The following is a 16496-nucleotide window of genomic DNA, read 5'->3' as shown; positions in this document are numbered from 1 at the left end:
TTTGATCATTCTTTTATTGCTAAGAATTTTCCTGCAAAGCAGGAAATGCAAACTTGTAGTGCATTTGAGTTTTAAAAGTCTTCTAAAGATTGCAATTTCCACTATGAAATTTCAGACTTGATTTGCCCTAACGAAACATTTATCAACCCCTACAGAAATTCCATTAATTATAATCCACAAATTAATTCACATTTCCTGTTGCTGCAGTATTATTTCCTGCTGTAGCAAACTGGCTCAAATTAAGATCCTACATCTGTATCTATAGGCTGCTATAGCCTAGAGATTTATTTTGTTTGTCATTCTATCGTTTTCATGGAATTTTTGTGGTGATTAAATATAATTTATTTAGAATTTATCCGAATTAATTTTCCATATATATATTTACCAGCTCTGTCTATTCTCAAATTGAAAAAAGTGAGGGAACGTTGCTCCCCGCACCATGACAGCACTACTCCCTGCTCCTTTGTTTGCCTACTAACGAATTGGCCCTCTCCTCGACCACTCATCGGTTTCCGGGTCACAGAGGACAGAGGAGTTGAGGAGAGAACAGACTTTTGCCCAATTGGGATTCTTCCTATGATGTCGTTTTAAATCTCCTGTTCCTCATAGGTGCAGAACCTTGCCATCTGTAGCCAGCAGGGGGCTCCCTCCTCCTCTCAGCTCCAGGGCCTTCGTCTCAAACAGATGTCTGGAGGGGCCCAGGTCTACCTGGCTGGCCAGCTCAGGGGTCCCACCCATGGGCCACAGGGAGCCCAACTGGGGCCCCTGGAGGCCCCATCAGAGGGAGGGCAGAAAGGTGAGGGCCACTTGGTGACCGTGAGCCGCAGTGTGATGGCCGTCAGCAGTCACCCCCTCATCAGCCCAGGTAGGCCACACTCAAAGCGCCCTGTTCAAGTTAGCATAAAAAATAAGCATAGGTTTAATAGCATGAATGTTATATAAGCCTGAATGTGGGTGGAGTATGATGACACCAACACTGTTTCATAAACATGATAACTGTAGTGCATGTAGCCGGAGCCAGGGCAGGGCACTGTTGATTTTAGACTTTTGCTATAGATAAATCAAATTTCACACACAGTTAGGGCAAGTCTAAAGAGGTGTTTTTACCTTACAATTTTGTCAAAAGGCACTTCCATAACCTTGTCTCCACTATAGGTCCTTTTGATTTCTATTTCCATACCACATCACCAGGCTGGCACAGGGCTGTCTATCAGACCTATCCAAGAGAAGGCTTTACTGTAAATGCAGGCCAGCCCTTCAATAGACTGCCAGCCCTATCCACGTGGACCCACTTACATAGGAAATGTATTATTATTACAGGACGTAAAGGGGAAATGGCCTAAGATCAGACAGCAAGCCTCAGCCAGACCCCAGTGACAGCTCCTATACTGAGCAAATATGTCAGAGAGGGGTTCTAAAAGTATCTTAATGGCAAGAGGACTGACAGCTTCAAAACACAGCAGCAGTACACTCAGCTTAATTCCAATATGCAGAGTTCCTTGACTATAACTAGATTTCCAATAGTCCATCAACATCCACCTCAACATTTAACCTCTACTGCTTGTGTGCATTATGTAACACTATGTGCAGTCAGTAATCGAATTGCGTCCTTCAATCTACTTACTGTCAAAATGCTTTAGAAATTTGGACACTGTTATAAGCTGAAATGTTGCACGAGGAGGAGAGACGTCTCCACTCAATTTTTTTCCTCATGAGGATCTCATTAGTAGTTAGGATAAAAGGGATCTCCTAAACACCATCTTATACAGTCACCTCCTTCCTGCAGCACTAGAGCTTTAAGCAGCCGCCCTAAGCAGAACCAGACTGTTTCCGTAGTGTTGCTAAAGGTGAGGAGGACAAGGCTGCAGTGGAGGCTACGGCTGAAGGCTTGACCCATGGGTCTGAGCTACTCCTAATGAGCTACTTCCAGATGGGGGCTGGCTGGGGGGACGCCCCTCAGCGCTGCACATCTTCCTCTCTGTCACCATGTGCGCACAGGAAACCCTTCCCCCCATCTCAGCATCCAAAATCAATAGATCAGAGGCAGGAACTTCTGTTTCTGATTAAAATGCATGCCACAAGGGGTTGCGCTACTGTTTAATAAAATATGTTTTGGTGGTATTTATTTTTGATTTAGTTACCCTTATGGAAAAACCACATACATTTCACACGTGAACACATGTGAAGTGTTCCAAAAACACATGTTTTCATGTGTCCTTATGTGAAGTTAATGTGATGACATGTAATAACATGAAACTACACATGTGAAAACGTGATTACATGTGAAGTGTCCCAAAAACACATGTTTTTATATGATTTTCACATCAATCATGTTTCTGTAAGGGTTGCGTCTGCTGGGTTATTTTGACAGGCTCAATTGGTGCATGTACGGAACATTGTGTGCTGTATTCAATTATTTATTGAAATGTGTAAAACCAAAAGTAGACTGCGGTCTGGACCCAAAGTCGCAATATTGAATTGGACACAAAACAGTCTGCCCGCAGCTAGCCAGTTTGAAGCTTTTCGACTTGGCAGTGTAACACATGTAAGTGGTGTGTGAATATTGGGGGGAAGGCTGGCACACCGCTTTAAATGAGTTGTCACATAACTAGTGGCTGTAGAATAGTTTCCAGAGAATAATCCCCAAACCACAGCAGAGTGAGTTGTCAAAAATGCCTTCTTCGCTTCCACCAGTTTAGGGCCTGACTGAGGTACTTAGAAATGGTGAAGTAGGCATTCCATGAGTGGACCGCAGCAGAGGAAACCAAGAAGGCTGATGATTACGAGACGTGCTGCCCCTCCAGAAATTATTGCTCTTCATATACAATAGAGGCATCTACTGCACACATTCAATCAAAAGTGATTGGGAGTCATGTATGGAGGACTACAGCTGTTTCACCGCTAGGGCCCATTGGGTTGAGAGTGTCATGTGTAGAATGAGACACAGGTGACTGGATACCTTAACCTAAAGACAGACTCTGTGGTAGCACGATACAAATGTACTGAAGGGGATGTCAAAGGTATTAGCTTTACAGTGTTGGTTGGCATACAGTACATGATTTAAAACTAAGGACTATTTAGTTACAAGTTCGTTTTAGTTTACCATGGTTTTCTGTTAAAGGTCCAGTGCAATCAAAAATGTGATTTTCCAGTGTTTTATATATATTTCCACACTATGATGTTGGAATAATACTGTGAAATTGGGAAAATGACTATAATGCCCATTTAGTGTAAGAGCTGTTTTGGTGGGATGGAGTTTTGGCCTTCCATGGTGACATCACCATGTGGTAAATGAGTTAATAGACGAATAAGAAAGAGAGTTCCAAACCTCTCTGCCAATAACAGAACATTTTCAGTTTTCCCCTCCCCATTCAGACCACTCCCAGACAGTCCTAGCTAAATTCTTGTTGAGAAATTGCCCTTTACTAAGAAGCTATTTTTGTTTATTTTTGACCATTTTTATTGAAAACAATCACAGTGAGGTACTTCATTGTTACCCAGAAATGATTTGATATTGAGATAAAAGCGCCCGCATTGGACCTTTAAGAGACTACTCATGAAATCACAATTTCACTAAAGCAATATTTATTTGTATAGCGCTTTCATGATACTCAAAGACATTCAAAGTCACTAGCCATAACATGGCTTCGATGGTGTTTTGATTTGGGTTTCGCTCTCCTTTAGTGAATGTCCATAGTAACCACAGACTTTTACAAACTGCAGCGCTGGCAAGATTCTGATGTGGAACGGCATCAATGTTTTTGAAAAAGGGAAGCTGTCTTTAAGTGTCCTGTTACTCATACGCCTACGACTACATCAATGGCTCTTTTCCCCAGATGTTTATTTTCTTTAGTTCCACAGACCATGGTAATGTGTTTGGCCTCAGGGCACCTATTGTTTGGCTTATAAACACTTTTTATGAGTGGGAGCCTTAGTCCAGGCTTGACTGACTGAAGCCAAGGATTTGTATTTGTATTTATTACGGATCCCCATTAGCGGCTGCCAAGGCAGCAGCTACTCTTCAAAGGGTCCAACCACAATTTACATACAATAAAACAATACATAACACAACACCTTATTACACACTACTCTACCATAACATATTTACAATACAAAATCAATAATACAGCAAAATAACAATATTAAAATGTGTGTGTGTGTAGAGTGCGTGTGTTAGCATGTGTTTGTGAATGCTGTGTGTGTGCCTGTGTGTGTGTGTGTGTCTCTTCACAGTCCGCGCTGTTCCATAAAGTGTAGTTTTATCTGTTTTTTAAATCTGATTTTACTGCTTGACTGAGTTACATGATGTGGAATAGAGTTCCATGTAGTCATGGCCCTATGTAGTACTGTGCGTTTCCCGTAGTCTGTTCTGGACTTGGGGACTGTGAAGAGACCTCTGGTGGCATGTCTCGAGGGGTATGCATGGGTGTCCGAGCTGTGTGCTAGCATTTCAAACAGACAGCTCGGTACATTCAGCTTGTCTACACCTCTTAAAAAAACAAGCAGTGATGAAGTCAATCTCTCTTCCACTCTAAGCCAGGATGAACATGCCCTGGGGTGTCTGTCTGTTTCGGATGTTATTGCTGTGGTAACCACTGTAAGATATGTCAGAGGCTTTATAGGCTTACTCATTTAGGCTTACTCATTTAGGGACAAATCCTAACTTGAAATGTACACAACTAAGAATTATGTACGAGGGCAGCTACATTTTATTGTTCGTTTTGTGAAAGAAACCTGATATTTCTTAGTTTAAAGCAAAGACTAATGTTGTTTATGTGTTGTTTTTACAGCGTACGCACAAATCCAGACGCACCAGTTTCTGCAGCAGCATAAACAGCAGCAGTTTGTGTTCCAGCAGCAGCGGCACCAGACCCAGCAGCTTTCTCTGAGGGGCCAGGCCCCAGTGCTGCACACAGCCTCCATCCACAGTCACTCTCAGGCCCAGACGCTACAGGCCCTGGCTATCCAGCCCCAGCCCAAGGAGGGCCCTGTCCCTGTGCTGCCCAAACCATTTGTCTCTGCCCTTGTTCCCAGCCAGCAGGCCACCATCTTCCACTCCACCGTCAGTCCCCAGATTTTTACCCACAACGGGTTAACCCCTGTGGTCACCCAGACCCAGGCTGCTCCGCTGCCCAACACCAAGCTAGTGCAGATGGCTGCAGTTGACCTCCAGATCCAACCAACAGCTCCTACACCGGCCTCTAAGCTGGTTCAGGATAGTGCTGGCAAGGAGCTGCCCACATCTGAGGTAGTCATGGAGAACAGCTCCACTCCCCTCATACAGCAGTCAACAGCCCCTCCTATTCTTGAGGTCATCACTATTGAGCAATGCCCATCGGACCCCAGCAACCCAACCACACCCACTGGAGGTAGATATTATATTTTATATGTCACAGGTTGCATCTCAAAGTCATTGGACTTATGGACAACCAGAAGCCCTGATACAGTAATGTGAAGTCCCACCCATCCACTCACTCACTCATTCATTCATTAATTCACTCACTCACTCACTCACTCACTCACTCACTCATGAACTCACTCATGAACTCAGTCATTCACTCACCAACCCACGACTCACCATCAACCTACTCACTCACTCACTCACGTCCATCTGTAGGCTTGGGCAGCTCAGGCATAATGGTCATCCCCACTCTAGCGCTCCTCTCAAGCAGAATACTAAATATGTCATGCGCCAGAGGCCATTGTCCTGCCTTGCCACTTGGGGGAACGTGACAGCTTTAGCCAAAATTAGGGGAGAGGGGCCGGGCTTTGTCACTCCCCCCATGAGATAGGGGGGAGAAAGGTTTCAGGCTTTCGCTTCGGTCTTGACAATATATTTCTCAAATATTGAGGGAATTCGATTATCTGGACCAAGTTGCCCCGGTGGGAAGAGTTTGCACCGGGTGAAAAGTGATTGCATACATTTTTGAACCGGGCTGCCTCCCAGCCGTGAGCCAGGTGCCCGGCGCTGGCCGACGGTCAAGTTGGCTCAAAACAAAAGTGACATTTGTGTTTTCAAATGCAAAAGGGATATTTTGATAAAAACATATATTATGTGGACAATTACTGTTACTGTTCGATTTGAGAAGGGCGCTCCTCCCTCACCACTTTTGCCCGATCCCATCACGGGCCATAGACCGGTGCACCGCGGTTCATTTTAATCAAACGCCACCATTGTGGTAGATTGTACTGGAAAGCATTGTGAGGGGAAAATAGAGTCCGCCAATCCAACCAATCAGAGAGGGAGTTCTTTTGAGATACTCGTCGCCATTGGATCACATTCCAAGTTGTGCGGGCCAATGGTGAGGGTGCTTTATTTCCTAAAGGTGCACTAGTCACATTCACTCAGACATTCAAACATGAATAATATACTTTCAAGAGGCCAGGAGGCTATTACTCTGCAGATACTGAAGTGGCCACCACTGCCACTTGGCTACTCCGAATCACAGCAGTACACCATGTGATCAGGGCACAATCCTCCTCTATGTGTTACTATTAGGTGGTCATAATTACAACCTTACATTTACATTTTACATTTTAGTAGACGCTCTTATCCAGAGCGACTTACAGTTAGTGAGTGCATACATTATTTTTTTATATTTCTTTTTATACTGGCCCCCCATGGGAAACGAACCCACCACCAACTGAGCCAAATCCCTGCCGGCCATTCCCTCCCCTACCCTGGACCAATTGTGCGCCGCCCCATGGGTCTCCCGGTCGCAGCCGGCTACGACAGAGCCTGGATTCGAACCAGGATCTCTAGTGGCACAGCTAGCACTGCGATGCAGTGCCTTAGACCACTGCGCCACTCGGGAGAACCTTGATCTAGCAAGTCCAGTGATGCCTAAAGCCTTGGTCCAGCCTCAAGCCAAGGCCAGCATGTCTGCTTGTGGACATCTTGTGACAGGCAACTGAGTTTAAAAAAACGTTCTATGTATATGTCATGACATGTAATTAACACAGTCTTTACCATTCATGGTCGTTTTTGACATAATGACAAGTCATGAAAGCGTTGGATGTCCTATACCTCTAGCCCCATAGCTCACAAGTTGAGAAAATCCATCTCTCAACAACATTTCCCATTCCAACCATTTGTCACTAAATCAAAGAAAATATGTTTTTTTTACATACAGGCTTTAAATTCCGCCTTGGCAATATATTTCTTAAATATGGAGGGGATTAGATTATCTGGACCGGGTTAAATTACTGGTTACTGTTCGATTTGAGAAGGGCGCTCCTCCCACTTTTGCCCGTTCACGTCACGGGCCATATACCGGTGCACCGCGGATCATTTTAATCAAACTCCACCAATGTGGTAGATTGTACTGGAAAGCAGAGGGAGGGGAAAATAGAGTCAACCATCCAACCAATCAGAGAGTGAGTCCTTTTGAGACACTCGTCGCTATTGGATCACATTCCAAATTGCGTGGGCCAATGGTGGGGGCGCTTTATTTCCTATTCAGTACCCGCATACAAAGGGTACTTGCTTGTGTACTTTTGCAGGGGTAATAGTGCCCGAACAAACTGAAGAAAGCACAAGAAAAAGTGTGGATATGAATGCATTGCTTGTGTAGTTTCTACTCATGTAACGGGTGCGTGTGTAGTTTCTACTCATGTAACGGGTGCGTATTTCCACGGAATATTTGTGAATTGTTTGAGCACATGATTTATTTGCTTCATGTTGCCTTGGCGGACGGGATATGAAAGGAAGGGTTGCTTGGAGCAGTGGAACAAAGGGGTGTGCCACAGAGTACTGTCTTTGGGTGTGCTTTCGCTCCGTGTTGACCATTGTCGGGGCGCTTGAATCAGAGCGCCTATATTTGTAATTTATTGTGGTGCGTTTCTTAATAAGTTAATGTTCAAAAGTGGCCAAATGTAGTTTTCATGATGTCGACGAAACCATTGCACTTTTATACCGTAATGTATTAGAAACAATACGCATGTGGGATAATAAACAACTTGCCTAATGATCATTAATGATTAGTTGATACAGTACATATTCTTGTTATTAAATACACTTGCTATTCTTAATTGTTTTGTTGACGAAAGTCGTTTTTTGTAGAATGATGCGGGGAGGAAAGTAAACAAAACAATTTCGAAAGTGGTCCAGACTTTCTTCTAGAATCATTAATTCTTCACTGCGTAAAACATGTCCATATTCATCATTATATCCCTTTATTATGATTGTTATTATCCAGCACCGACTCCTGCATGTCAGTTAACATTTTACACAAATATTTCCTTTTATTTACTCACAAATATGCCATTATTATGCCAGCAGGTAATGGAGACGCTGAGGGGCTGAATGCTCAACAAGGTGTAGGCTCACTTCCAGTCATGACCTCAGGGAATGGGAACAATACGCCCATGGTGACAGGCAGTACCCCACAGAATGGCAAGAGCAAACTGCCTCAAGCCATAGTGAAAGCCCAGATACTCACCCACTTTATTGAGGGATTCGTGATCCAGGAGGGAGCTGAGCCTTTCCCTGTAAGTAGGATTCTGAAGAAGCTTTCCACCCACTGGTTACATGGCTGTTCAGAAGCAGACACGCACACACACAGGGGCGGACTGGGACCAGAAATCGGCCCTGGCATTTCTAACACACTCTTCCTCTAGGCCCCCACACGTCCCATTTTTTTTTTTAAATTGGGGCCCCCATTATTAGCCAAATAATGATAATTTTGCGCAAAAAACACAAGTTAGACAGGCCCACTGGGCAAAAAAACTGACCAGCCTAGTCTGCCCCTGCACACACACATAATCTGATGTGAGATGGCCTTTTTTGGAGTCAACTGATCCATAAGGAAACATAGTTATCCATGTACATGACCAGGAGTGCACTACTCTCTAGTGGACCAAATTAGACTAAACCCTTCATATCATTATGCACTGTACAGCATTTTACTACCGGTGTAAGCAGCATATGTGGAAGGTAGTGTCGCTGTCCTTTCAGGTGGAACGTCCGTTGTCGTTGCTGATCGAGAACCTGAAGAAACACAAACAGCAGACACACTCTGACTCAGAGAAGACGACTACCTCCTCCAACAGCACCACTGACTCTGAGATGGAGGACCTATCACAGCAAGGTAAAGGACCAGCCAGAATACATCTTGCTTGGCCCACTATGGCCTTTTCTCAATTAGATTTGCTAAACTCCTGCGTCCTCTCTCCTCCGTCTTCTCTTGCCTCCTTTTCAAAAAGGTCAAAGGTAATCAAGGAGAGGTGGCGAGGAAAGTGAACGTGCACGAAAATGCGCTTATATGAAATGAGAAGCTCAATCTCCACTCACACATCATCAGGCAAATTACGTTTACAGGGGTGGATCCCAAAATGAATGTGTAATGTGATAAAAATGAATGAAGTTAGTTGTGCAATACATTTGATAGATAAAAGGATAAGTAACATATCGTTTTTAAATGTGTGAATGCTATTCTCCTCCGACAATACAACAGCTGATTCAAAGGGGGTGTGGCAGATATCAAAACTCTTCTGTGGTAGGATACACTTGTGGTTTCTCGCCAAAAGGAGGCTATCGAGGAGGGGAGGACCGTCTTCCGTTTGCCTACTAACGAATTGACACACTCCTCGACCACTAGACTACTTATTGGTTTCCGGATCACAGAGGAGAGAAGACAGAGAATGGACTTTTGCCGAAACGAGAAAAGGCCTATGAGCCCAGAACTATAAGCTTCTCATCGTGGCTTTGGCTACCTGGCTTCATGTCCCACTTCTGCTGGAATTTCAGCACAAATGTTTGTAAATATTGGCACTTGGATTTGCTCTTCTTGACCCATACTGTAGGACTGTATATTTTTCTTTCAGTCTCACATCAGCCAACTGTCTGAACATAGGAAAGTCAAAACCAACCACTTGCCTCCGTAGACATGAAGTCATACCACTCACTCACTGCATGTCATGCTAACTGGTATTCAGTGTTAATAACCACCATATTTTTACCACTACATCCCTGGTTCCCATGTGTTGACGTGAAATTGTTGTTGCTGTGCAGAGCTGAAGCAGCAAGAGGAGCCCACCCTGACGTGTGAGCTGTGTGGCAGAGTGGACTTTGCCTACAACTTCAAGAGATCCAAGAGGTTCTGCTCCACAGTGTGTGCCAAACGGTAAGGCCTGGGTAGACAAGATGCTGGGACTGAGATCTGGGTCGTATTCTTCATTAGGCACCAAAAGGGAAGGAAACGGACTGCAACAAGGAGGGACTTTCGTTTTCCATTGAAAAACATTTTGCTAAGGTGTGGTCTAATGAATATAACCCAGGCATCCTGAATGACATGTTCTCCAGCAGTTGTTGCTGTAGTAATTACAGCAGTAGGACACAAGTGCAGGAATAACAAATAAATGAATGGCTTATTCTTTACTTGAGCCTATAATTTGTTACTCAGATTTGTTGTTGTTGTGAAAACACAATTAAACAACAAATGACTTGCTCAGCCTTTGAAACACTTAATTACCCAAGCTACTTATTGAGACATAGCCCATTTTATTTTTTACCCATAAAATGTTTGTGCAGGTACAATGTGGGATGTACAAAGCGAATGGGCCTCTTTCCAAATCGACAAACCACGATGGAGAAACTGAAGAAGCAGAGAACGACCAATGGAAACCAGAACTCAAGTTCAGAGACCAAAAAACAGGTGAAATGGCACTGTTCACAAAATATCAAGAATAAAAGTACTATATGACTTTGTAAACATATTTCCATTGAGACCCTCTTTCTGGCTAGAATGGCAATCCCATATGATCACTTCAAAGCTAAACTCTTCCTTTGTGTGTTTCAGACTCCCACCACTGGCCAACAACCTGGGGGTGGATCAGTGACATCCAGCCACCCCTCTCATCCTGGTCACAGGGAGTCCAGCCAGTGTTTGGACATGTCCAGCTACGAGGGTCCCCCTTCGCCGCCCCTGTCTGCTGCCAGCTCTAGTGCTCCCAGGTCCCAGGCGGGCAGAGGGGCCGAGCACACGGAGGGCTGTGGACAAGAGCTGCCTCTCCTCTCCCAGCACTTCCAGCCCAGCGACCCGGCCAAGTGGAACGTGGAGGAAGTCTACGATTTCATCTGCTCCCTGCCAGGTGGGCACTGCCACATTTTCCATTTACTGCAACAGTTGCTAAATAGCAGCCAAAATGGCAGAGTAGCAGCCCAATACAACAGTGGTCACCAACCTTGCTATTGGAGAAATGCAGTGTGTGCAGGCTTTTGTTTTAGCACAGTAGTAACACACATACTTCAGCCAACAAACTTACTTTTTTGATTGAATTGAAATACAAACTTTGTTTAAACACCCTAAAACATGGATATCAGTTCCAGGAACAAAATTGGTGACCTGACCACTGTCATAAATCAAGCAACTAGCAGGAGGGATGTTTAGAAAATACTTGCTTGGAACCTGGTGGTTGTGTGTAATGTGTGTGTATATATATTTTTAAGCTAACTGGCGAGTGGCTGTTTGTTTTATTCCCAGGTTGCCTGGAGATAGCCAATGAGTTCCGCTCGCAGGAGATCGACGGCCAGTCCTTGCTGCTGCTGAAAGAGGACCACCTCATGGGCACCATGAACATCAAACTGGGGCCTGCGCTCAAGATCCTTGCCCAGATCAGTATGCTTAGAGACTCGTAGCCCCTCCTCTCTGGAGCTGCTCCACACTGCAGGAAAGTAAATACGGTGCTCTGGACATACGGTACTCTGACCATGCTCAAGCCTACCGCTGTGGCAGGTTGGTCCCACGGTTGTGGTGGATGGACAAGGGTGTCTCTCTGTCCCATAGAAACTGATGGTCCATAGGATATTGGCAACCCTTTCTGAGGTTAGAGCTTTGCCCCTTCGGACTTAGCTACTGTATGAGTTGTACTGTGGATGTTGTACTGTGCACAAGTAGCTCACCCAGCCAGACTCAAATGGACAAGGTGGTACTTAAGTTCAGAAATGCCATTACTAGTAGTTAGAGATTCTCTGGTACTTCTGTATACTTTTTAGCCAGTAGTTCTGAAAGTAGTGCTCACGAGCCAAAAGTGGTCCCTGAAAATTGTGTACTACGTCACATATGTGCAGATATGTGCACCACGTCATTGCTTTCTATCTCTCGCTCTGATGTGTGTGTATCTTGCTAGCTGTCGCTCAAATAGCGAGGGGCTGAAGCTCATTGGCTGGAACTCGAATTGTTAGGGGGCTGGCCCACATGGGGGAAACTGTTGGGAAAATGGCGCCGCACAGCTCCCAGTAAACAGCCTCTTCCAAACTAGGATTTTGTGGCTAATTTGAGGTAAGAAAGTAATTCTGCTCATAGATTATGCATGTATCAACTACACATCAAATTGTATTGGTCACATGCGCCGAATACAACAGGTCTACGTAGACTTTACAGTGAAATGCTTACTTACGAGGCCATTCTCAACAATGCAGAGTTGAAGAATGAGGCAAATATTTGCTAAATTAAAAGGAAATACACATCCAGCCCAAAGTTGGAGGTTTAGAAAAATACTTAATAGTCGCCAAAGTTTCGGAACATTTCTTTAAGTCAGTTTAAAAAAAATTGTGAGGTAGTTGCATCTGGATAACTTTTCCATTGATAATATACACTGAGTTTACAAAACATTAAAAACACCTGCTCTTTCCATGACATAGACTGGTGAATCCAGGTAAAAGCTATGATCCCTTATTGATGTCACTTGTTAAATCCACTTAAATCAGTGTAGATGAAGGGGAGGAGACAGGTTAAGTAAGGATTTTTAAGCCTTGAGACATTGATTGTGTATATGTACCATTCAGAGGGTGAGTGGGCAAGACAAAATATTTAAGTGCCTTTGAACAGGGTTATTTTTTCACACTCAACAGTTTCCCATGTGTATCAACTTGACACAACTGTGGGAAGCATTGGAGTCAACATGGGCCAGCAGCCCTGTGGAACGCTTACGACACCTTGTAGAGTCCATGCCCCGACGAATTGAGGCTGTTCTGAGGGCAAAAGGAGGGGGGTGCAACTCAATATAATTAGGAAGGTGTTATTAATGTTTTGTACACTCAGTGTATATTTGGTTCTTGACTGGAAGTAGGCCTTTTGGGCATTTTGGTCTTGGCAGAAAGTGGTCGAAAAACCCACCTAGGACTGTATTTTGAGTTGTTGGGTTAGAAACACCATCCATTGCACAGGACAATACACAAAATGTTACAGTTCACACCTTGAATAGGTGGGATGTGATACTTACTCGCATATTTTTGTATATAAATTCAAAAAAATATCCTAAGAAATCATTGCATCCTTTTTTTTTTTGAAAATGTTTCTTGTGTTTTTAAGAAAACAGGTGTTTTGAAGATTCTAAATTTGAATAATTTTGTTCACTTTCTTAATTTATTGTCCTGTGTCAATGTTCTTTCTACTTCCGTGAAGTCCATTTTCAAAGGGACAAGCCTTAACCATATGTAGTCGTCTGTCCCAACTGGCCTCCAAGTAGTGTCTCTGGCCTCCAGAAATCTGGGCTAATGGAAATGGATTACTCTTACAAACTGTCATTCCAAGTTTGTATTATTCTGTGTGATATACTACTAGGGGTTTAATTGGACAGGAACATGGGGGAGGGACGTTCAGGTTCCCCCACCTGTTGTGGGTGAAAAACTTGTGACATTTGAATAGATCTAAATGAATATATTTTCGGGAACACCACCATTCCCAATTCCATTTTGTGCTCAGTATCGTACACAATGAAAAGCAGATCTTAATAGATAAAAATCACTCTGATTTTTTTTTTGGGGGGGGGGGTCATCACTGCAACGTGTTGCAGGCCTTTAAAGACTTTGAAACCTGCTGTAACACTCAAACCAAAGCGTCATCGGCATCATGTTTGTATCTGATGTTTAGATTTAGAAACTCACTTAGCATTCTTCAAGTTCTAAACTTGTTGAGTATTTGTATTTATGGAACTAGTTCTCGTATACCACATTTTGTACTTCAAAAAATAAAACCTTAAAATAGTATGTGTGTACACTTTTCTGCAGTGATATAAGACCATTCCGTCATTTATTACGAATATACAGTAGCTACAAATATCACAACAAAAAAGTCCAGATGGAAAATATTTGACTTTAAGTGAATACATTTAATTTAAATACATTTTGAGTGGGGTCTCATATACAGTGGGGAAAAAAAGTATTTAGTCAGCCACCAATTGTGCAAGTTCTCCCACTTAAAAAGATGAGAGGCCTGTAATTTTCATCATAGGTACACGTCAACTATGACAGACAAATTGAGAGAAAAAAATCCAGAAAATCACATTGTAGGATTTTTAATGAATTTATTTGCAAATTATGGTGGAAAATGAGTATTTGGTCACCTACAAACAAGCAAGATTTCTGGCTCTCACAGACCTGTAACTTCTTCTTTAAGAGGCTCCTCTGTCCTCCACTCGTTACCTGTATTAATGGCACCTGTTTGAACTTGTTATCAGTATAAAAGACACCTGTCCACAACCTCAAACAGTGACACTCCAAACTCCACTATGGCCAAGACCAAAGAGCTGTCAAAGGACACCAGAAACAAAATTGTAGACCTGCACCAGGCTGGGAAGACTGAATCTGCAATAGGTAAGCAGCTTGGTTTGAAGAAATCAACTGTGGGAGCAATTATTAGGAAATGGAAGACATACAAGACCACTGATAATCTCCCTCGATCTGGGGCTCCACGCAAGATCTCACCCCGTGGGGTCAAAATGATCACAAGAACGGTGAGCAAAAATCCCAGAACCAGACAGGGGGACCTAGTGAATGACCTGCAGAGAGCTGGGACCAAAGTAACAAAGCCTACCATCAGTAACACTACGCCGCCAGGGACTCAAATCCTGCAGTGCTAGACGTGTCCCCCTGCTTAAGCCAGTACATGTCCAGGCCCGTCTGAAGTTTGCTAGAGTGCATTTGGATGATCCAGAAGAGGATTGGGAGAATGTCATATGGTCAGATGAAACCAAAATAGAACTTTTTGGTAAAAACTCAACTCGTCGTGTTTGGAGGACAAAGAATGCTGAGTTGCATCCAAAGAACACCATACCTACTGTGAAGCATGGGGGTGGAAACATCATGCTTTTGGGCTGTTTTTCTGCAAAGGGACCAGGACGACTGATCCGTGTAAAGGAAAGAATGAATGGGGCCATGTATCGTGAGATTTTGAGTGAAAACCTCCTTCCATCAGCAAGGGCATTGAAGATGAAACGTGGCTGGGTCTTTCAGCATGACAATGATCCCAAACACACCGCCCGGGCAACGAAGGAGTGGCTTCGTAAGAAGCATTTCAAGGTCCTGGAGTGGCCTAGCCAGTCTCCAGATCTCAACCCCATAGAAAATCTTTGGAGGGAGTTGAAAGTCCGTGTTGCCCAGCGACAGCCCCAAAACATCACTGCTCTAGAGGAGATCTGCATGGAGGAATGGGCCAAAATACCAGCAACAGTGTGTGAAAACCTTGTGAAGACTTACAGAAAACGTTTGACCCGTGTCATTGCCAACAAAGGGTATATAACAAAGTATTGAGAAACTTTTGTTATTGACCAAATACTTATTTTCCACCATAATTTGCAAATAAATTCATTAAAAATCCTACAATGTGATTTTCTGGATTTTTTTTCTTCTCATTTTGTCTGTCATAGTTGATGTGTACCTATGATGAAAATTACAGGCCTCTCATCTTTTTAAGTGGGAGAACTTGCACAATTGGTGGCTGACTAAATACTTTTTTTCCCCACTGTACAATACAAATAATCAGTTAATAACAGGGGCAGTGAGAGAATAATTAATTAGAACTATTCAACTGGCTGACACAGAAACGTCTTTCGCATATGCTTCTCTACTGCATAAACGGAGACTCCATGACCACTGCAACAGTATGAAGTATGAGTATAAAGCTTATTAGAATCTGACATGGTGAGAAAACAGCAATTACAGCAATTGACAAATATGAATCTTAATTCAAACATATTTAGGATGAAACTGACAATTTAATTTAAAAAATGAAATCATTGAAAAAATATATTTAGGATGTCGTCTTTTAGAAAGGTTGGCAGGTGTCCCTTTTAACAGCCAGTACAAGCAGCAAATGTGCAGATCTCACAGGCATGAGGACGGGCAGCCACAAATGCTGTTCACAAACACACAACCACTACAATTACCACAGATAATCTTCCCTTTAGCCTTTATACAAACACACACCCACACATGCAAATACTATACATGTAGAAGTGTGTGCACGCACACACACACACACACACAAACCCATGGTATTTATAGTTTTTACTATTATTACAGAAAGAATCCACTAATTAGCCAATGGACTTTCAACACTTTATTATCCCTATTTGAAAATAAAAGTGAAAATACCCATGTTTTTCAGCCTATCAATCATCGGGTCACTCCTTCCTTTTCAGAATTACAGTTTGGAAGCTCAGTTGCTAATGTCGTGGAAATTCTTACACAGGGACACTCTAAGTCAATCTTAATT

The 16496-nt window shown here is 43.3% G+C and overlaps 1 protein-coding gene across 4 annotated transcripts in view; it reads left to right on the top strand.

The window, feature by feature from the left end:
- The window catches only part of LOC311147365 (polyhomeotic-like protein 2), a gene marked incomplete at its 5' end in the record, with an annotated part of 35940 nt that extends 21952 nt beyond the window's left edge, over positions 1–13988 (top strand). Inside the window, 8 exons of one of the 4 annotated variants that reach the window (XM_084184053.1) lie at positions 610–895; positions 4791–5369; positions 8279–8490; positions 8957–9089; positions 10013–10124; positions 10532–10655; positions 10800–11091; positions 11484–13988. In XM_084184053.1, coding sequence (XP_084040179.1) covers positions 610–895; positions 4791–5369; positions 8279–8490; positions 8957–9089; positions 10013–10124; positions 10532–10655; positions 10800–11091; positions 11484–11638 — 1893 coding nt within the window. In that variant the 3' untranslated portion in view covers positions 11639–13988. Of the gene's footprint in view, positions 1–609; positions 896–4790; positions 5370–7492; positions 7623–8278; positions 8491–8956; positions 9090–10012; positions 10125–10531; positions 10656–10799; positions 11092–11483 lie in introns of those variants that run through there. The other 3 variants (XM_084184056.1, XM_084184054.1, XM_084184055.1) reach the window with 3 other exon arrangements.
- Between the last annotated feature and the right edge of the window lie 2508 nt (positions 13989–16496).

The sequence above is a fragment of the Coregonus lavaretus genome (assembly GCF_964263955.1).
Source record: "Coregonus lavaretus genome assembly, chromosome: 20".
Classification (NCBI taxonomy): Eukaryota; Metazoa; Chordata; class Actinopteri; order Salmoniformes; family Salmonidae; genus Coregonus; species Coregonus lavaretus.
This window is presented reverse-complemented; position numbering and strand designations above follow the sequence as displayed.